The sequence below is a fragment of the Camponotus floridanus genome, unplaced genomic scaffold (genome assembly GCF_003227725.1).
Source record: "Camponotus floridanus strain SB8 unplaced genomic scaffold, Cflo_v7.5 scaffold2, whole genome shotgun sequence".
Lineage (NCBI taxonomy): Eukaryota > Metazoa > Arthropoda > Insecta > Hymenoptera > Formicidae > Camponotus > Camponotus floridanus.
Genome location: NW_020229325.1, coordinates 6,729,481 through 6,751,575, shown reverse-complemented (window position 1 = coordinate 6,751,575; position 22,095 = coordinate 6,729,481). Strand labels below are relative to the sequence as shown.

Sequence of the window (22,095 nt, the reverse complement as noted above, 5' to 3'; positions counted from 1 at the left end):
TGACAAACTTGTCGAAACATGTACATGCAAAAGGAATAAAGATTAAGATAAAAAAATTTTTGAAACATATAAAGTAAGAAATGCGGTTTTTAATTCATTAACATGTGACAGTTTGCTGAATATCCGAACAAGTGTCCAGTGAACGACGCGATAAATATGTATTCGCAATTTATGAACAGGCAAAATTTCTTTTCTTTCAAATGTATACAATATTCTTACACAACATTTAGTTGTAACGTAATTTTCTCTTTGAGAGAAGCAGCTTTTATTCCCACTCATGTAGCGATAGAAAGTAGCAAAAGATTGCGGTAATGAAACACTTGAAACAGTTGTCACTATGTCATTCTAAGGCCTTTTCATTATTTACAAAGACTACAATGATGTTGGACGTATTACGTAATAAATGGCCGTTACGTACATCCGCAACGCAATTGAATGTAATTTTCCGAAATTATAGCGGATAATGACAAAGATGAAGATGAGACAAAGACGAAAAATACGGTTTATGCGTGAGAAGAAAAAGCGGAAAAAGAGATTTGAAGTACGAAACGAGTTCCCCATTTAGAGTTTAAAGTTATTTCTCAAAGTTTCACAGTCATTGTTATGATTCGACGTCGACCGAAACAAGATTGTAATGTAAAAATAATAGAATAAGTGAAAGCTAATTCTAAGATCAATCGACGCGATCGGAACAAGCATCTGTGGAACATATGTATTGGAAGACAAGATAATGAGCAAAGTACAAATCAAAGTGAGAACGAACACCGAGACTGTTCTCGATTGCATTATACGAACGATGTCTAATCGATCGAACAACACTTTCCTCGGTGATTAATGGGGGATATGCAATTTGTAATCTTCTCCGAAGATATATATATGGCAATTTTTCGCACTTTCAGTTGTTTAATGGCAAACAGGCATATGTGATGAGAATATTAATTTTTAATCGGAAACTTTCGATCATTCGATTTTTAATTATAACCATCTCATAAAACGAAAGGAGATACAATTAACCGGCAAAACTGTACACGTATAAAAACTGCAGATTTTTGATAATAATTTTAAAAATATATATAGTCTTAGATTTTATATAAATTTTCCCTCTATATAAAAATATAAAAAGGTTTGAATTATAGAAAAAATTTTTTTAATTGGCGATAAAATCTAAATATGAGAATTCTTTGTATTGAAAAGAATTCAAATTTATTAACATTAGATTTATAGAATTAAATTTATGAGCAAAATTAGTAATAATATGAATATATATCCATAATTAACATTTAAAAAAGTCAATAAAAACTGCTAGGAAATAACAGTAATTTCTGTAATTTTGCTCAAGAAATTCGAAACCCGTCAAATTGACGGGTTCTATAAATCTAGTGTTAATTAACTCGAAAAATTAAGAAAAAATAGAACCATTGACTATTATATTTATTAAGTAAATTGATAACATAAACATAAAAGAACGAATAATTAATTTAATAATTCAATAATTACAATAAACAAAATTTATCGAAATGTTTCTGAAAATTAAGCGAAAAGAGATTATTAATATATACAGTTCAAAATTCTGCAAATAATTATTGAGACTCAAAACAGTTCAGGAGGGAAAAAGAAAGAATTTTACGACTTTAAGCAATAAAAATACAGGGAAAAATTTGTCTAAAAAAATTGAGAAAAAAATGATTAAAAATAATGGAATAAAAAAATAGTTGTTTAAACAAAATTAAAATTAAAAATCAAAATCAAAATTAAAATTAAAAATCAAAAAGATCCTCAGGTAATAGAGCTAATTACGCGAACGTTCTTAGCGGACTACTCGATCGGACACGACGGTTGTCCGATTACGGAGCGCGAGGGGAGAACGTACGTGAGGAAGGATCGAACGTGTTCCGGAAGAGAGAAGAAGCGCGGCGCGGACGAAGACCTACGATAGAACGGAATGGAGAGGGATGCCAACGCGGTTTCCTTCGAACACGGCCGGCGTCACGTTGAAGACGCCGCGCGCTCGTGCTCCGGTTGATACTGTTTCACGGCACATTTTACAGTCAGCTGGTCGCCAAGTAACGCAGTGAACACACGGTGATCTAGCCAATTTTATAACGCGATCGTTCTCTGTGCTTGACACGGCGATAGGCTAGATACAGTTCGATCGACTGTCATCGCGACGATTCCCTTGCGTGTACTCTCATCGTGACAGCTCCTATCTTCTTCCTGTTGCAGGTTTTATCACCGGAACACGTGAGTAATATTCAGTAATTCAGGAAATCATGATGGCTTTCCAAGTTTCAATCGTTGCTCAGAGATTCGCGCAATGTATGATATTGAAGTAAATTTTAAATATTTTTTTATTATAATATTTAATATTTAATATTTTTTATTAAAATAATATAGCGCGTGTAATATATGTATTAAATATTCAAATAACACATCCGCGATTATTCGAGGCAATATTTCTGCATAACGAATAAAAGTGAAGATAATAACAATGATTTTTATGCAAAATTGATAATATAATAATGGAAATTATATGCAGTAATAAACAACACTTGCTATATTGTGATGTTGGTAATTATTGCATGTATAAATTCAGCTATTCAAACATGTAGGAACGTATACATACGTACGATACATACGTATACATACGTATATGTAAATATAAAGGTGCGTACATATCGCGCGTTGTAGATATATACTCGTTTTAATTATACACTTATTACACTAGTGACTTATTTTTCTTTGAATAAAAGTTTCGAAGCATTTGGGGTAATTGAAAGTATATCTACGTGAAAATTTTCTAAAGTGATAGAGTAATGATTTGCAATTGGCGAATGCTTTTCAAATACTACATAAATGTTTCTAATATTGAAATTTATAAATATTGCGCACGAAAAGACAAGATTAATGAGCAAAATTGACGTTAATTATCACATCTTAATCCTCAAGCATTAAACAACGTCCATAAACAACAAACATGCATGTTATAAATAAGAGCTGGTTATTAAATTTAAGAAAAATCATGTTACCTAGGCTACTAATTATCTCGAATCAGCGTGTACATCGTCTATTTTCAATAACGCTGATTATATCGCGATACACATACTACGCGATCGCTGCTGAATTATGCATGAGTACATTTTTTTATTCTACATTATTCGCTCCACCTTACTTTACGCGTTTCAATGTAACAGTTTATATACAATTACAAAAGATTCAAATATTCTGTATCAAATAATATGCGAGAAGCAATTGTTTTTAAAGACTATAAATAAATTTTTAAAAAATATTCATGTGCATTTTGCCAAGTGATGTTAAGGTGTGCTATACTTCCAAATATACACATCCTAATCAATTGCAAATTTTATGCAATTATGGGTAACGCGGTTCAGATGACGTCAGCCTTGTTCAAGGAAAAAGAATGTCATTGCTTCGCTTAGCCTTATCGGGAAAGGGCAGTACAAGTATCGTCGTCATTTCCATCAGCGATACTGATTAATGATAAATGAATCACGAGGACTTATCTTGGCGCCGATAAGACGGCGAAAGCACTTTTGCGAAAAACACTTGAACTTATTTTTGTACTTGTTGCTCCTCGTTTATCGAGAAACAGTGAGTTGCAAATTCACGGAGAAATCGGGTGTCCTCTTTTCCTTTTGGAGTGTCCTCTAAGCGGGGCGTGTGCTCGCACCTTGAACTCGACACGCAAGAAAGGCAGATCATGGGCACACTTTTCGGGAGCGATCGTTCGAAAGGCATCGATGCCGAAAACTTTCTCGGCAAGTTGCCGTATATAGGTACGTCGATACGCCACGGAGAGATGTTAATAACCGATCCGAGAGAGGAAGAGAGAGAGAGAACCAGTTATGCGAACGGTGGTCACGCGAGTCCCATGAATCACAAGAGACAATCTTCCGTCACATACCGGTAGGAAACGATATATGTTTCTTGAGTTCGTCTGCCGATCAGTCTGCGTCCTCTCTTACTTATTACACGATTCCCTCTAAAGCTGAACTTGCGTTTATGCAGATTTCTTGCCTAGGTTTATTTCCTATTATAGGATATATTCTGCTCCAATCGTTTACAGTTTTAATTAAACATTCCCCGACCTCAATATGCACGTCGTTTCGATCGCGCTCTTTCAAATGAGATGGGTTTAATTAGGATTTAGCATAGCGTTGTCGCGAAAACTTTCATGACTGTCGCGATATTGCACGCATATAATCGAGATTGTGGAGCACATAGATAATTAAATGAAGCGAGCGAAGCGCGTACTTCACCAAACACATCCGCGCACCGGTAACACGGCTAATCAAATATCTGTTACATGCGAGTTATGTGAACAACTTTCGAGGAAGCAATATCTTCCTAGTACTTCTAGTCTGTAATCATCATCATATATATGAAATATGTATATATATTAATTACAGCTTTTTCGATAATAGAGATAAAGATAATTTAATATTCGAAAAATTAAATTTCTCACACGTCTCATCGGTTCGTATTACTTGTAATTTATAACCATCTTGATTATCATAAAAAAGGAAGAGAAACATATAAATATGTAAAAGCGTATAATATTGATTAACTTTTAAAGAGTTTCTGAAAGAAACTCAATTAACCAAATTCACCAATTTCGCATAAATTGATGAAATTGATGAATCGATGAAATTTTTTATCGCTCGCACTCTTGACGCACAGTAGTTATTTTTTTCAACCTGACGACACGAGATTCTACCATGGGAAGGAAATCTACGTGTTCATTACAATTACAAGGAAATGATTGCGTCAGAAAAAGTATGGATAAAAACGTGATTTGATCGTTTTAGCAATGGAAGATGATTTTCGTCAGATAATGAGGAATAATCATCCCCATGCTCTTGTCTCATTTCCGTCGTCCTTGTCGTCGATTTTTTTTTTCATTTTTATCTCTTTTGTAATTTTCACTTTAATGTTCGATTCCGTACAAAAACTTCCGTGTGGGATTTTTTATTACTTTCTCTATAATCATTACGAGATAAAGACAGACAGAGAGAGAGAAGGAGAAAAAAGGAGCATAGATGCAACGTAAAAATAATAGAGTCAGTACGGTACAATGTAACAACGGATACTGTTACATGACTATTTTTCTCGCGCATCGCTGCACTCGGGAAGTGCATTTCCATTTCCTCGGCAAGATCGATTTCGCTACCGGAATCTCGGCAACAATAATCTCGTAATTGCAATTCACGTATTACGCAAAAAATATGCCATAATAAATTAAAAGAATCCGAGAAATAAAAAATGTAACGATATTAAATTTTTATATGAGAAAAACATCTTAATAATTCTTAAACGTGCGCAAAATCACACGCAAAAAACGCAAAAAACCTTCCCTGTGTGGAAAAAAATCTGTTATTTTTTTATAATACTCAATGTAAATAAAAATTTGCATTCGTGTTGCCGAAACCGTTAAACTCATCTGCAACATAAATTCATTCGTCGTATCACGTTTGCGATGTCGTCAAATCAATTAAGAGTTTTAGAGAAAAATCTGTTTTTTAATCGTTTGCTAAAATAGCGACACGCTATTTTAACAAACGATTAAAAAAAAGAGAGAACAACGCGGGAAAAGAAGATGAAGCCAATAATCTGTGACGTGACCGTTCGGCTCTGAATCTTCTTGATTGTCGCGTTTGACTTTCTTCTAAAACTAATTACCCTTTCGTCCCTCTCGCCGACTTGCCGTTTTTTCCACGACGGAAACGTCCTTTTCCTTGTCGCTGGCTGTCTTAATTTACCTCATAGTGTGCCAAGCGAGAGTCACTTTTTAGCGCCAAAATGATATGGCACGCAATCGTTTACGGTGCAACCGAGCTCCATCATCACGTAAATCCATCCATTTTGCGAGGGAGTTGTGTACGATAAATTATTTTTCTTTTAAATGTTATTTTATTTATGAAAAGAAAAATATGATAAAAATTCAAAGAATCAACTTTGGAATCGCTAAAAACGACCCATTCTTTCCCAAGCTCACTTTACAAGATACACCTTACTTCGGATGTAAAATGTATACGCATCTTTTTCTCTCTCTATGACAATTATCCTTATTCCCACGTCGCGATATATGAATGGAATAAAATCCACGTATTGTTTTGCACGAGATACAATCAAGGGACATCGTGAATGTTGCTAAAAAATGTGATAAAAAGCAATATCGGATTACAATGTTGATGAGAGAGAGAGAGAGAGGAGTAAATTTTTTCTTCTTTTATATTCTAGTGTTTCGGGGAAATATTTCAATGCCGATTACATTTTCGTATCTTGATGTTGCATGTTCCTTCCCTTTGAAGCAAGATTCTTGTACGTAGGCAGCGTAGCTTTATGTCGCAAATACTGCAACTTCATTTGCATACAAAGAAGCTAGATTACGCGTACCGTGTTTTGGCTGATTAAAAAGGCGAGTACACCTTCACGGTACGCCATGTACCGTGTTGCACAACGTTCTCGTCTTTTGTGGCGCAAAACAAAAGTCTTTTTCGTCGCGAATTTCTTGCAATTCGATTTTCTTACGGAGGCTTCAACAATGACGGACGCATAGTTAAATAGAGCGGATACTTCGTGGTTCGTTTGAAAATTTCGATCGTTAAAAGAAACTGCGCTCATCTATCTTACCATTCACCTCCTTTTGCAGATTTTCCCGGCAATGGCTCGTTGAATAAGTACTATAAGGCGTTTTAGACGATCTAATTTCTACGCAAACTAAACAAAAACAAAAAAAAATTTGCATTTCTCAATCTAACGTTTCGAATAAATAATTTCGAGAGATCGGTCCGAAATGTTTTCTCGAGTTACTTAGTCGAGAAACGCTCCAATACTCGATATCGCGAAAGATTATCGAGGAATCGCTAAAATCCCAGACTTTTACGGAAACGGTAAAATTTGCACGCGGGATTTTTGTCCCTCCAAAAATCTATAATAATCGAACGATCGAATTTCTCGTCTCGCAACGATAACTCATTGAAATGAAAGCTGAAAGCCCACAAGTTCTTGCATGACCATATCGCCCGTTTACTTTCTATGCAGCCGTTGCATGAAGAATATCAAATCAATGTGTGCTCTTATTAGATGTGATACATTATTTATTTCGTACATTTTCATGAAATTTAACGGATTTCGTGGCGCAAAGTCTGCCTCGAGTCCTCTTTTCCGAGAACTCAAAACGCACGAGCGCCGACACACTTTTCGCGATCGCGATTTCCATGATACCTCATCTCTATTTTATTCTATACAATTAACATACGTGCATCCCGGAACACTGTTTTCACGCAGCATTCCCGGCACTGCCCTGCGTACAATATTACGCAGAAGCGCAAGCGTATATAGTCATTGATGGCACGCATTGTACCGTTACGTCGTCACGCTGAGAGGATTAAACCAGCGGAACCACCGCGGCTCCTAGCTACGTATGTACCATAATCGGGAAAAGCTCCCGTCCTTTTACGCTCCCAACAGTTTGACATACGACCGTGCTAAAAGCAAACCTGCGCGAAATTGCGGCATGAGTAAAAATTCGTCTTCCCTCCCTCCCTCCCTCTCTCTCTCTCTCTCTCTCGATTTTCTTCTTGATTCGTTTCCAAGCGATTTATCAAGACATTAATACAAATTACGAAAGCGGAACTACGAGTACTTAACCCATTCAACGTGTTTCATTTTTTTATCTCTTTTATATCAACAATGATATATGAAATAATCTGAAATTTTTTGCATATAAATAGTTCAATGTAAAGTTCTTACCGAAAGTTGACGGCCGATGAACCCTTGCGGAAAAAAGCATCGTGATCGATTTAGTTTCTCCGTGCAATGATTTGAAACACAATAGATAACTTGTAGAGCGAAAAAGAAATTGATCGCTATACTTTGTGTATAAATCGCAACGCAAAAAGTGTCGTCTCTGCAACACGCTTTTTACTTTCGAACAATTATTACAACAGAGACAAACGCATCGTTTTCGCAGAGCCTTCCAGAGATATGATAGTAAGAGATTGTTACGCTTTTCCATTCACAGTCTCATTCCGCATTAATATGCTACAATGTTTCTGTAAAAAAAAAAGAAATGTTCGTGTTGGATGATAATCTCATCGATATCGCATATTTAGAAATTTTTACATGTTTGAAAAAAGTTTAAATTAAGTTTATATTTAAAAATACATCTCTGCTCTGAAGATAAGATCAAATTGTAATATTCTACGCAATTTCTTACTCAAAATACATCAAAAATACATCAAAAGTGGATATATTCATCAATATTGATTATTTTCAGCTACTTTTTGCTGGGATTGTACATGAAAAAACATTCTTAATTAATATATTTAAAATATTCAAAATTTGATGGAATACAATGTACAATGAGGAAGCAGCCAAAAAGAGAACAATAATAAAATTTTCACACAGATAACAAAAGGAAATTATAATTCTAGCGTTAATCAAGTATTGTTCAAGGCAGCAGGGCATTGTGTAGGTGAACCCTTAACCCGATTTCATGTCGGGTTTCCTCGCTCTAATACTCCTGATGAGCACGTGATCGGAGACATACGTGATTATTACTTATTGCTGAACAATTGGTACCTTTGTCGAAGGTATCGAACCGTAAAATCGAACGCGACCGTGTATTTTCGCGGTGAAATGTCTCATAGACATTCAATCTTTGTTCGACGATAATCATCTTTTACCATCATAAAGACAATGCTTTTGTAGAAATTGCGGTAAAATGTCTGCAGCCGAAGAGTATCCATTTGTGAAACAGATAGATGAAGAAACACTGCTAAAGAACGAGTCATATTCTAAACTTATCATGACTGATCACCATCAATTACAAAACTGCCAGCATGACTAAATACATTTTATCCTTTGAGAATACTGTTTCTTATTCTATTCTTATTTTTTCTTTTACGGGAAAGTAGATGAGTTTGGTTTTTTTGCAAACAAGTCTTATAGAAATAAGAGAATCTTAGGATATTGATGCTTGAGAAACAACGTGTTTATGCGATTCGTAAAAACGTCAACATGAATAATATCATGTAATTTAACTTTTCTTAAAAATATTAATCTCTGAACAAAAACCAAATATTAAATTTTCCGCAAATGAATAAATTGTTTTATCAATCTTTCTTAAAACATGTACATAAGTTGAAGAGTAATTTAGTTGAAGGAATAATAATTATTGGCAATAATCGAAATAACTATTAAATTTCACTACTTTCACTTTAAATGTTACCGTCTACGATGTTATATATTCCATCATTACAATTCATCGTAGCCTATTGTTTTACGATTTTCGATATTAGAGATAAGATATTAAATAGCTCTCTACTCTAACAAGCCTGTTATTATTCTATTTCGAAGAATATCACTGTGATTATAAATCAATTTAATAAATTAAGATTTCCCGATCATCATAATAATCAGTGATGCGGAAGATTAAGCTTTATTAATTCGATTCGGACGATGCGATATATCATGTTCCTTAACGCGATAAACGCATGTTTGTGGTTGCGCGCATTATTTTTAGTGCTAGGCACCTGAACGAGTTTCCACGAGCGTCAACTTTTGCGTGTAAACCGTTGTTACGGTATACGTATTTATCTCACAAAGTTCCAGTGCAATCATATAATTACATGCGCAGATTCACGCACGTGCAAGCAATTAATAAATACGCCATTGACACGATTCCCATCATTTTACCGGCTAATTGTGTACACACACATATATATTTATCGTATATAATTTGCGATGAAGATTGCTTTTGAGAAGAGGAATATAAGATGTGTTACTTAAATGTGTGTATGTGTACAAAATAAAAATAAGCGTCAAATCAAAACTTATATACTTAAACTAACGTTGTTTCGTATATGCAATTTATAATCTTCTTAGAAGAATTTAATAATTTTAAATTTCAACATATTAATATTATGTAATTATAATTTATTGTATATTACATAATTATAATTTCAATATTATGGTCTTATTTTAATATTATAATTGTCATCTCAAGAATATATAATTATTTAATTCTACTTTAAGAAAATTATAATCTTTGATTTAAAAATGTTATCTTCTATCTAACATTGTTTCTTTTCCATTCGAGAAAATTAAATCTTAAATCATAAGAATATATTTTTCTCGATTGAACTAAAATGGCTTCATTCAAGCAAGCAATTATATTTTTTCTTTAATTAACGCAATATAATTTCATTTCAAGATCTCCATGTTTAAAACTAAATAAATTTTCAAAACAAGAATGTCCTTTTTTTCTGTGTGTATACGTGCATACACGCAACACTTAATTATTATTTAAATACCATCCTTCAGATACATGTAAAAAATTTGTAAATATCACAAAAATATCTTCCGTACTTTATGATTCAATTATTTTTTATACCCATATGTGCATTATTATTGATCACTTATTGGCAATCTCATTTGTAATCTCATTTGTAATAACTAATCAAAATTTCAAGAAAAACTTAATTTAACGTCCGACGTTTGATGTTTAATGAAGGCGCATTCTTGCTAGTCACGCTATGAATACAATCTGCATGCCTAGTGAAATTAAGCGCATCGAAAATTAGTAAGGCGGGCTAAGCACTTTGAGAGAAATCCTTTCGCCGATACGCACGAATAAACATCGAGTAAAGTCAGTTTTTTATAGTAATCGAGAGAGTATCTAAAGTTTCAATTGATCATATTGTCGAAAGACGTCGAGCCTATAAGAATAATCTTGCTACGAAATTGAAGAGGAAGAAAGGGAAGAGGTATACATTTTATAGCTTTTAATTATTATTTGCGGTTTATAATTACACATCCAATTTAGAATAACGAAATATGGCCTGAAGCCACAGCTAAGTTTCGACTTTTACACGGCTTCATACAATTGAATAGGACTTCCTTCATTAAAATCGACATTATACCGAATGCGTTCCCGTCGTAAGAAAAATAAGACCAATCGATAACAAAACAAATGATTAAGAAAAATATATACGTAATGAAAATACGACAATTAAATCTCATACAATAATTGTTTCATGATGCAAGATGAAATATCTGATGTACGAGATATGTTGAAAAAATCAAAATAATGTTAAATTTCTAATTAACAGAATGTAGGGGGTAATTTAACTTAACAAGGTAATTTAATTTAATTTCCCTCGCTAAGGGAAATTTTCCAAGATCGATATCGATAAAAATTAACATATATCGAGATTCAATATTTTTCAATATTACAGCTTAGTTTTCTACGCATTCGCGCAAATTGATGTTCGCGCGTTGCACGAATGCGCTGTTTAACGATTCTTACGATCAGTCTTGCAACACAATCGTACGGAGGAAAGTTCAAGTTAAACGGGGCGTATTTTTCTCGGCAGATTTGTTTCTGAAACAAGACAGAAGTGCGCCGGTCTAACCAGAGTCTAATACTATTAAGGAGTTGACGGGTATCCAGTTGGAAAACGAACGCTTCTAACAGTGTGTCGCAGTTGATCGAACTAACAACGTTCACTGAGACTTCCTTAGTTTAATAAGGTATCGACATTTTTGAGATTTCGAATTTTTAAGGAACAAGAAAAACATACAGAGAACACGGGAACCGGTTAATAAAATTACTTTGACAAATGCTGTATAATTATCTCAGCGTGCACGACTGCGATAAAACTTTCTCCAGTACACTTTAATATACATCTTTTGCAAAAAGTGCTTAATGAAAAGAAAAGTAAATAAAAATGTCATAAATAATTTTTAAAGTAAATATCCTGGAGATATTCTAAATATTGTTTTTAATTTAATTTTAGAAATTATAAATCTGAAATAAATCTTAAACTTATCTTAAACGCTTAATCAACATTTTAACATTTTTAATAGTCAATTAATTTTTAATTTAATTTAATTTTTAATAGTCAAGAGTGAAAGTAGTGAAAGCGAATCAGACAATAAATTCGATCTTTATTGGTTCTCGCTCGATATTGATCCGAACTGATTTAATCGATCGACTATGTACAGAGATGACTGGAGGCGGGACCAACATGGCGTATCACGGTCTTAGTCAACATGTCAATTTCGACATGATACCGGATCCTGGCGAGCGTTTTCGATTGGAAGAATTGATCGGTGAGGGTACATACGGCGAAGTATATGCCGCTTACGATAAAGAAACTGGCCACAAGGTAGCCGTGAAGATACTGGAGAACGTCGCTGACAATATCGAGGAAATCGAGGAAGAATATCTAGTGCTAAGAGACCTGAGCCTACATCCAAACATACCTCTTTTCCACGGTTTGTTTCTAAAGCGTGCGAAGCCTGGTCAGGAAGAGGATCAATTATGGTTCGTGATGGAGGTATCGTCATTAAAGTAAACGGTAAAATAAATCTATAGCGAAAGAAATATGAAATTTATGCATACATTTTCTGATAAAAGTAACTAAAGAAAATTACTACCCGGAAAGCTTTAATTATTATTGCTTGTAATGAATGTCAGACTATCCTTTGTATAAGCTGCTATTCGATATACACGCACGCACGCACGCACACATCTTCTTGGAGAAAAAAATAAATTAAGATATTATTGTACTTTCTAATAGCGCCAATGCAGTTTTATCGGTCGTCTATAATTCCGCAAATTAATTTATTAGTTTTCCGAGGAAGCGGAAATATCGAGTTATGTTAAGAGCTAATTGCTTCGGTTTCAGCTGTGCACCGGAGGCTCCGTAACCGATCTCGTGCAAGGTGTCAAAAAACGCGGCAGTCGTCTAACGGATCATCAAATAGCTTACATCTTGAGGGAGACGGTCGAGGCTCTGATCTTTCTGCATAGTAATCACTGCATGCATCGCGACGTGAAGGGTCATAACATTCTGCTCACTGAAGAAGCGCGTGTCAAATTGGTCGATTTCGGCGTGTCCTCGCATCTGGCCGCGACTCTCGCCAGGAAAAATACATCTGTCGGGACACCGTACTGGATGGCGCCAGAGGTAAGCTAAGGAGTTCATTGCCTTCGGAAGTGAAAATTTTCTAGTAAATTGAAGTGCCGCGAATAATGCATGTTGAGAATCGAGCGACCTACATCCGCCTCGATTGAAGAAAACAAATCTTTTGATTACGGAAGTACAGATTTTTCAATAAAAATACAAAATTGCAATCTTTCCGATTACATAAAAAAAAAAAAAAAAAAAAAACAGGTGATAGCTTGCGAGCAGCAATTGGACTCCTCGTATGATTCGCGCTGTGACGTCTGGTCGATCGGCATCACCGCCATCGAGTTAGCCGAGGGCGATCCTCCATTGTCGGAATTGCACCCCATGCGAGCGCTCTTTCAAATCCCGAGAAATCCTCCGCCCTCCCTGAAGAATCCGGACATCTATTCGCCGGAATTGACGGATTTCATAGCCGAATGCCTGGTGAAGGATCTCGAGCATCGACCGTTCGCGAGCGAATTGAGGGAGCATCCGCTATTGTCGAGTGTGGAGCCGATCGTGGAGAAGATCAGGGGGCAATTGAGGGAAGAGATACGTAGACAGAGAGCGGAGGGTCGAACTCATCGGCAGCCGGAGGTGACTACGAAACATGGCAAATTGAAGACGGACCGCAAGACGAGACCGGAGAAGATGTATATGGACGATCTGGCGGCGCTCGACATGCTGTCGGAAGAAGCTATTGTCGATCAATTGCAGCACAGATACGAGCAAGCGCAGATATACACGTATATCGGCGATATACTGGTTGCGGTTAATCCTTTCACCAATCTGGGTTTATACACTGGTATCGTAAGTACTCCTCTCGTATTAAACGAATGGCTATATTTAAGCATACACAGAAAAAAATGTAAGTGTCAAAACTTATATAATTAAACTAACGGGTTCATTGTTTCGTATATACGCAACAATTTATAATCTTCTTGGAAGAATTTAATTATTTTAAATTTCAATATTATAGTCTTATTTTAATATTGTAATTGTCACCTCGAGAATATATAATTATTTGATTCTACTTTAAGAAAATTATCATTTTAATTTAAAAATGTTATTTTCTATCCAACATTGTTTCTTTTCCATTCGAAAAAATCTTAAAACATAAGAATATATTTTTCGCAATTGAACTATATAAAATGGCTTTATTCAAGCAATTATATTTTTCTTTAATTAACGTGACATAATCTCATTTCAAGATTTCCATGTCAAAACTAAATATATTTTCAAAACAAGAATGTCCTTTTTTTCTGTGTAGATGAGTCAGACTATGTGATGGGACATGATAATCAACAATACATTGATATAAATATTATTATAGCAAATATTATTATTAATCATCGTTATTAATCGTTATGTCACAATCTGATGTAAAAATAATGGCTATTATTTTATTATTAATTTTATACGTAATAAAAATAAATGCATTCCTTTAGGAGCAAAAACGATACAAGGGTCAAGCGAGATCGGATAATCCTCCGCATATATTCGCGGTCGCCGATGCCGCGTATCAAGCGCTGCTTCATCAACGTCAGAACCAGGCAATAGTTATTAGCGGTGAATCGGGCGCCGGGAAGACGGAAAGCGCAAATTTACTATTGAAACAGCTCGTCTATCTCAGCAAGGCGCCAAATCGCAACCTCGAAGAGAGGATACTTCAGATAAATCCTATAATGGAGGCTTTCGGAAACGCGACGACCGGAATAAACGCCAATTCCTCCAGATTCGGTAAATACCTGGATCTAACAATGACGAAGGGTGGAAAGGTGACCGGTGCACGGATCTCGGTATACCTATTGGAACAATCACGCGTGATCGCTCAAGCTGAGTATGTTTTCGAAAAAAAAAAAAAAAAAAAAAAAAAAACAAAGAAACGAAAAAACAAAAAGAGTTTTTAATTCCACAGCCAACGAACAAAAATGTTGTTACTTTTCAGGGGAGAGCGAAACTTTCACATCTTCTATTACATGTACGACGGCTTGGAGGCGGACAATCGCCTCTCGGAATTTTATCTCGACCCTACGCTTCGAAAGTATCATCGATATCTCACGCATTATAGTCACACATCGCAGACGCACATCGACAAATTCCAGCAACTCAAGATGGGTTTCAAGGTGCTCGGATTTCACGACAGCGAGGTAGACACGGTGTATCGAGTTTTAGCCGCTATACTCCATCTAGGTGACATTGAGTTCGCCGAGGTGGCAAGCCAAGACAATACCGACAATAAGAGCAGAGTCATCGATCCTATTCCGTTACACAGAGGTAAAATTTCTCTCATGTCTCTTCTCGCTTTGATATATTTATTAATTGCGATATAATAATTAAAATTAATTGATAAAATGCTTATATTAACGCGTTAATAATCTCGGTATAAGAATATCATGGTCGATTACGTGCTCCGATAATAGAGGCGCTCCGCTTTCAGTTTCGAAGCTGCTCGGCGTCGAACAAAACGATCTCCTGGAAGCCCTGACATCAAACTCGGTAATGACCAGAGGCGAGACAATTACGCGAAACAATACGGTGGCCGAAGCTCGTGCGGCGCGCGACGCAATGGCCAAGGGTCTCTACGGTCGACTCTTCGATTGGATGGTCAACCAGATCAATTGTTTGCTGTGCTTCAGCCGCTCGCCGAATTACGAGCCGCTGGCGATCGGGCTGCTCGACATCTTTGGCTTCGAGAACTTCCCCAGGAACTCGTTCGAGCAGCTCTGCATCAACATCGCCAACGAGCAGATACAATACTACTTCAATCAGCATATTTTCACTTGGGAGCAACAGGAATACATGGCCGAGGGAATACCCGTCGATCTCGTTGAATTCTCTGATAACAGACCGGTCCTCGACATGTTACTCAGCAAGCCCATGGGACTCTTGGCGCTTCTGGACGAGGAGAGTCGGTTTCCCAGAGCGACCAATCGATCGCTGATCGGTGAGTATTTCAGAAGCGTTATTCTACAAATGTATTTGCGTTACATTGCTTCAGAAATTATTTCCAAACACATTAAGGATGTTTTGTATCTATTTTCAAAATATTGAGAATTTAATGAAAATTGTACAGAATGTCCTTACATATGTATTTAGAATCTTCGGTACAAATTTTAAATCGATTTACTAAAGTGTTCACAAGTTATAAGGATTTTAATTTGCACCGAATTAACATGTGTTCTTATGGGAAACGTATAACCACGTCGATTCAAATGACAAAAACACATGGAAATAATATTCAGAATTTGTTTAAAATTCGCAAAAGTTTAGATACAGAGGAAATATTTGGTCAAATAATATTATACAAGTACTAACTGGTTAAAAAGATATTAAATATAATTTAATGAAAGCCATGTATCTGTCATAAGACGAAATTTTCTGCCAAAAGTTAATCATTTCGATTGACAAAATTGGGAATATTTCAGTAAAAACGCAATAAATATTAAAAAATACATCTCTGCACTGTAGCCAAGATCAAATTGTAATATTCCACACAACTTCTCATACACCAAAGATGGATATTCGTCAATATTGATTTTCAGCTACTTTTTGCTGGGATTGTACATACAAAACATCCTTAAGACATTCAAATGTTTTTAATAAATAATAAACTCTTCTCTTTCATAAAATTATTTTTTATACAATGAAAATAATGTAATATTCATTTGGAGACTAACTATTTCAAGGGATAAATAATTGCTGCTTGCTATTCGTACATAATTTATTATATTTTAACTTATAAGTATTATCATCAAACAGTTTGCTATTTTTTCCGGCAGAAAAGTTTCACAATAATATCAAATCCAAGTTCTACGTACGTCCCAAATCGGACGCGGTCTGTTTCGCGATCCATCATTTTGCCGGACGTGTCGTCTATCAAGCCGAAGGATTTCTCGAGAAGAACAGAAACTTCTTGCCGCCCGAGGTCATTCAACTGGTGCGACAATCGCAGTACGATATGGTTCGTTTCCTGTTCCAATGCCCGATCACGAAAACTGGTAACCTGTACTCGGCGCTGCAGGGGAATGATTCGAGAAAATCGCAATCGAATCAGAATACAAAGGTATATGCGTATGTATTGAATTGATACTCGGTATATTTTGAAAATTTTTTTACAGATATTAACGACATAATAATGTCTCGTAGGAACGTTATTCTAGTCGAGGTTTAGCCTCACAATCCAGAGCTCAGCAGACGGTATCGACATACTTTCGATATTCCTTAATGGATCTATTACAAAAGATGGTGTCCGGTTCGCCTCAATTCGTTCGATGCATAAAGCCAAACGACTCGCGAAGTTCACGGTTCTTCGACAAGGACAAGGTTGTGAAGCAGCTGAGATACACCGGTGTCCTCGAGACAATACGTATACGACAAAATGGATTTTCTCATAGAATACCTTTCAACGAATTCCTTAAAAGGTACTCCAGAGTTGTGAAAAGAATGCGAAATATTTTCTTTTTCGAAACGTAAACTTTCATTTCATTTTCAACTATAAATCCATGAACTTTACAGATATTGCTTCCTCGCTTTCGGCTACGACGAGCGCGTGGTTGCCTCTCGGGATAATTGTCGTCTTCTTCTGATACGTTTAAAGATGGATGGCTGGGCATTGGGCAAAACAAAAGTCTTCTTAAAGTACTATCACGTCGAATTTCTCTCAAAGTTATACGAGGAGCAACTGAGGAAGATCATTATGGTTCAAGCATGCGTTCGACGCTGGCTCGCAAAAATCAAGTTCAAGAAGCAAAAGTGGCAATTTGCCGCATCGGCTGTAACGTTACAACGTCATGTCCGTGGCTGGCTATCCCGGAAACGAACGGGAGAAATGCTGGCTCAAAAACGCGCGGAAGAAAATATGGCGTTCGATTTCACGTCGAGTCAGTTTAATTTTTATCTCCTGATAATAATAAATAATTACTTAAACTTTCCATTTATTTTAATTTTTCTCTGCAGACGAGATGAAACGTAGAGCACAGGAAAATGTGGACGTCAATAATCGCGAGAAGCAACGACAAGTATGTAAAAATCTAAAAAAAGACGACGCCGCGATTATCATACAAAGTCGTATGTATTATAAGTTACATGAAAGTTTTTTGTAATCGGCGGCCATAAATGTTGCAATTGGACTGTTTTTAGATTTTCGAGGCTATACCATCCGCAAACGCTTTGGATACGAGCTGGAGGAACGTTTCAAGAGGATTTTAAACAATTACGACAACATATATGACGGCCACAAGGCGTTGTTACGCGAAGGACTGAAACACGAAGACGCGGCTCTTATCGTTCAGAGATGGTATAAAAAAGAGGAGAGAGTGGTCAGAAAGAAACCAATCGCGAAGGATCCCATGCATCCTAAACTACGGCAAGCGGATCTAATCCAGTTCTCTCAAAATGTAAGATTGCTCGCTAAAATACGCTGAAAATTTATTTGTCTAAAAAATTGCTTTTACTCGAGGTTAATTGTAATCTCCTTATTTGATATTATACGGAAACCGTACTAATGTCGTCAACAGCCTTAATTTGATCAAGTTATTAGTCGTTATATTTAGACGCTTTCCTCCCCTTGTTATAGGTACACATGAAAAATCAAGAAGTGCACAAAAATCTGCGTCGCAACAAACCCGGTGTCAGATTGAGCGACATTGAGGAACCGCCTTTGGATTACGTTCGCCCCGAAGGATTCAATATGGTGCAGTCGATATTGCATTATCGCAGCGGAACGCAGCCGGATGAAGAAGACAGCGTCAAGTATTACCGGGATCTAAAAGAGGAGATGAGCAGGTATATATATATATATGTAAATCAAAAGGGCGCCGCTTTCGCTGCTTCGATTGAGTGTCGCGAACAAACCGGAAATTTACATATTCAATTTTCGAATGCTTCTGGCACTCGCATCGCAAGTGGTTCGGAATTCGAAGACGACGAAGTTGGCTGGGACTTACCGTTGATACGGCTAGAAAATGACCTTCGCACATCGTCGAGGTATATCGTAAACTTGTGATCGACTGCATCCACACTAGCTAGTTTATTTTGGAGTTAGTTATTCTCACCGTTATATTTAAGAGTAGGCATTTCAGAAAGAGTCCCCAAAATATATCTCTGAATCTCTGTAGAAATTTATCACACTTTCTTTTACAATTTCTGCGAAAATTAAAAAATTCCAAATCATATTATATTTTTATTTTCCATCAATTTTATTTTATTTCAGAGCTGATCAAAAGTTTAAAGTTTTTTTAACTATCGTATATTGTATTTGACTTTGATGCTCCGATTAGATATTTATATCGAGATATAATGAGATTATGATTACGTTAATATAGGAATCGGAGCAACCAGATTCTGGAAGTGAATGCCGAGAGAAGAGATCGTGCGGCTCAAGGCGATTTTGCGGTAGCACCGGAGCAGCATCTGTCAAACATTTGGCACAAAGCCCTAAGACATTCGTCCGATCGACGCGAGAACGAGAGCTCCAAGAAAAATGTCAAGTAAGAAATGCGCCGCGAATAAATGCCGTGCTATTTTATGTATTTTTTTACGTATTATTATTTTTAACGAATAATGCGTTTTTGGTTCTGTTTAATTTGCAATGGTTAAGTCTCGCGTAAATTTAATTACAATTTATTTTTTTTCTATTCAAGATATATAAAACAAAATCGATGTTCTTTACTAACCTTTCCATTTGCGATGATAATGTAATTAATTTATGTAATATAATTTGTTAATTTTACATCAAACGCGTTCCAATTCTAATATTCTATAATTTCAATTCTAATATTCTATAATCTATCTGTATATATGATATAATAATACAAAATTCTAATGACGAAAATTAAATAATAATATGCAATTTTAACAATTGAAATCAAATTGCATCGTATTTTAATGAATATTTAATAATCTTGCATTTATGTCTATGCATTGCCAGAAACATGATGGCAAATTTCCAGGTAAAGTCATAAATTTATACCGTTGTCAGAGGACTTGTCTACTCCTTAATAGCCTTGTATATCTCGTTATACTTTTATAAAACTCGAGTTATTAGTATCAAACTAATATTTAACACAAACCCAAAATACTTAATTATTAATAATCGAGAAAAGGTGACACATAAAAAGTTTCCTCTTTAAACAGCTTCCTTGCAAAAGTTTTAATCTTTTTTAAACATCTCCCCTCTTCGAAGTTTTTTCTAAAAGGAAATTGAATTAAAAAATGCATCCATCTTCTTCCAGTACAAGGATTAATGAGCTGCATAACAACAACCTGCAATCACACGCAGACGGACAACGTGCAAGCGACTCTCCGCATATCCACGATTCATCTGGCCTACGATTCACAATCGACAATCGATGCAATGCCATAAACGAACAACGGAATACCCTAAATGGACAGAATCTCGCCAACAATCATCATAATCTCATTAACGAGCGGCACACATCGATTAACGGCTGTAATAACCAACCTCATTGTAAAATAAGTAATGGCGTTATAACGAGCCAAATAAAGATCCCGAATACGGAACAGTCAACTAACGACCTATCGAGTCAAGACAAGCCAGAGAGGCCATCGGATCATAAACAAAATGGTTATCCAACGAAAAATCACGAGAATAACGTGGATCATAAGAACGGTATTAATCGGTTAACGAATGGGAAATCGGATCAGGAACTCCAGAAAGATAATTTTCATATCGCCGCTAATCTCAGACAACTTTTAAGGCCGACTGTGATCGAGAAACGGCAGGAGAGCGCCAAGGTCGAGTACGATGCTGAGGACATTAATGGCCCCTACAATTTTAGACAGCTTCTAAGGCCGACCGAATACCTCCCAACGGAATCTCTAAGGAAGAGAAAAGGAGGACTCGTTTCCAACGGAGTGCCACTGCCGAAAGACAAAGTTCCGGAGAAACACGTTAAGAGAAGAGCGCCGTTGGCACCGACCCAAAATAGACTGGTCAACGGAAAGAAGTGATGTTACCTTGTATTATTCAGTGGATGTATTCATTTCCGAGAGATTTGACTTGACGAAAGATGAATGAGTATCATCTGACATATAAATCGTGATGATTAATACTGTAATATATCGAAAATTTCCCTCGTTAAACCTCCTCCCGATATGTATATACAAGCTAAGAGAGATTTCACTATTATTGCCATTAATACGAAAGAAAAAAGGTGCAACTTGAATTCCGTTACGATATACAGAAGATAGTAGTTGTAGTATATATGATACACTGCGCATATAGAATGCAATTTTAATAATCGATAAAAGAACATTTCACATTAATTTGGGCGGAAATAATATGATATATATACATATATGCATGCGAAAGTCGGTACAATATCTAACATGACACGCGAATTAAGCATAAAATGCAAATAATCTCCAACGGAAATATTAGTACTTTATATGCAGCAAATATATTATAATGCATTCGTGGCATGAAATTGCTCGATTCTTTTAAGAGTAGAGAAGATAAAGAAAGAGTTCCGCATTTACATATATATACATTTTCTCTTTTCATATAAAAGTACAATACCATGCGCTATATAATAAAGTTGCATGATTTCAAAGTTTAAAAAGTTTTTCTTTAGCTAATCACAATATGCATTTGCCGAATAACGTTTGCGTAATAGTAGAAACAAGATATATTTCACGCTGCTTTATTTAGACGGAAAGAGACGATAGCACTTATAATTATATATTTGTTTTATACCAAATTTTTAGTAGAAATAGCTAGTTTTATCATATAAGCGTATTTATACTTGCGGCAAAGTGATGTGAAACAATATTATTGCGACAGAAAAAAAAAATAAACTCTCTAAAAGTGAATCAGTGTATTATCACTGAAAAACAGTAAATAGTCATTGATTACAGCAGTTATAAGTACTGCACTGTAAATCAGTGATATTTTATTCAAAGAACCAGTTAATAATTTTGACTGTTTCAATCAGTAATATTTCTCAATATCAGTAATATTTCTTTCGTTATTGTCAGTAATATTAAACTATAATTCATCTCTCTATCCATTTTATATAAAATTAAAAATTTTATTTATATTTACTAAATATTTATTATAATAAAAGTTTTATTTTATTTATATTACATACAT

At 35.6% G+C, this 22,095-nt stretch overlaps 1 protein-coding gene across 7 annotated transcripts; it reads left to right on the top strand.

Moving 5' to 3' along the window:
• The first annotated feature begins 1,985 nt into the window (after positions 1-1,985).
• LOC105257790 (myosin-IIIb) lies at positions 1,986-21,891 on the top strand. Of its 7 annotated transcripts, XM_011268660.3 has the most exons (18): positions 1,986-2,241; positions 11,400-11,556; positions 12,031-12,365; positions 12,717-12,998; positions 13,206-13,790; positions 14,429-14,820; positions 14,929-15,257; positions 15,421-15,927; positions 16,763-17,046; positions 17,130-17,404; positions 17,499-17,863; positions 17,940-18,050; positions 18,123-18,379; positions 18,559-18,767; positions 18,888-18,968; positions 19,307-19,471; positions 19,912-19,933; positions 20,216-20,384. In XM_011268660.3, exons 3-18 carry the CDS (start codon positions 12,033-12,035, stop codon positions 20,225-20,227), a joined length of 4,209 nt encoding a protein of 1,402 aa, XP_011266962.1. In that variant the 5' UTR covers positions 1,986-2,241; positions 11,400-11,556; positions 12,031-12,032; the 3' UTR covers positions 20,228-20,384. The 7 variants fall into 7 exon arrangements, with proteins under 7 accessions (XP_011266962.1, XP_011266957.1, XP_011266958.1 ...); XM_011268655.3 differs by lacking the exon at positions 19,912-19,933 and having other exon boundaries at positions 1,987-2,241; positions 20,216-21,891; XM_020029522.2 differs by lacking the exons at positions 1,986-2,241; positions 19,912-19,933 and adding an exon at positions 3,749-3,794 and having other exon boundaries at positions 20,216-21,891.
• Positions 21,892-22,095: the final 204 nt, after the last annotated feature.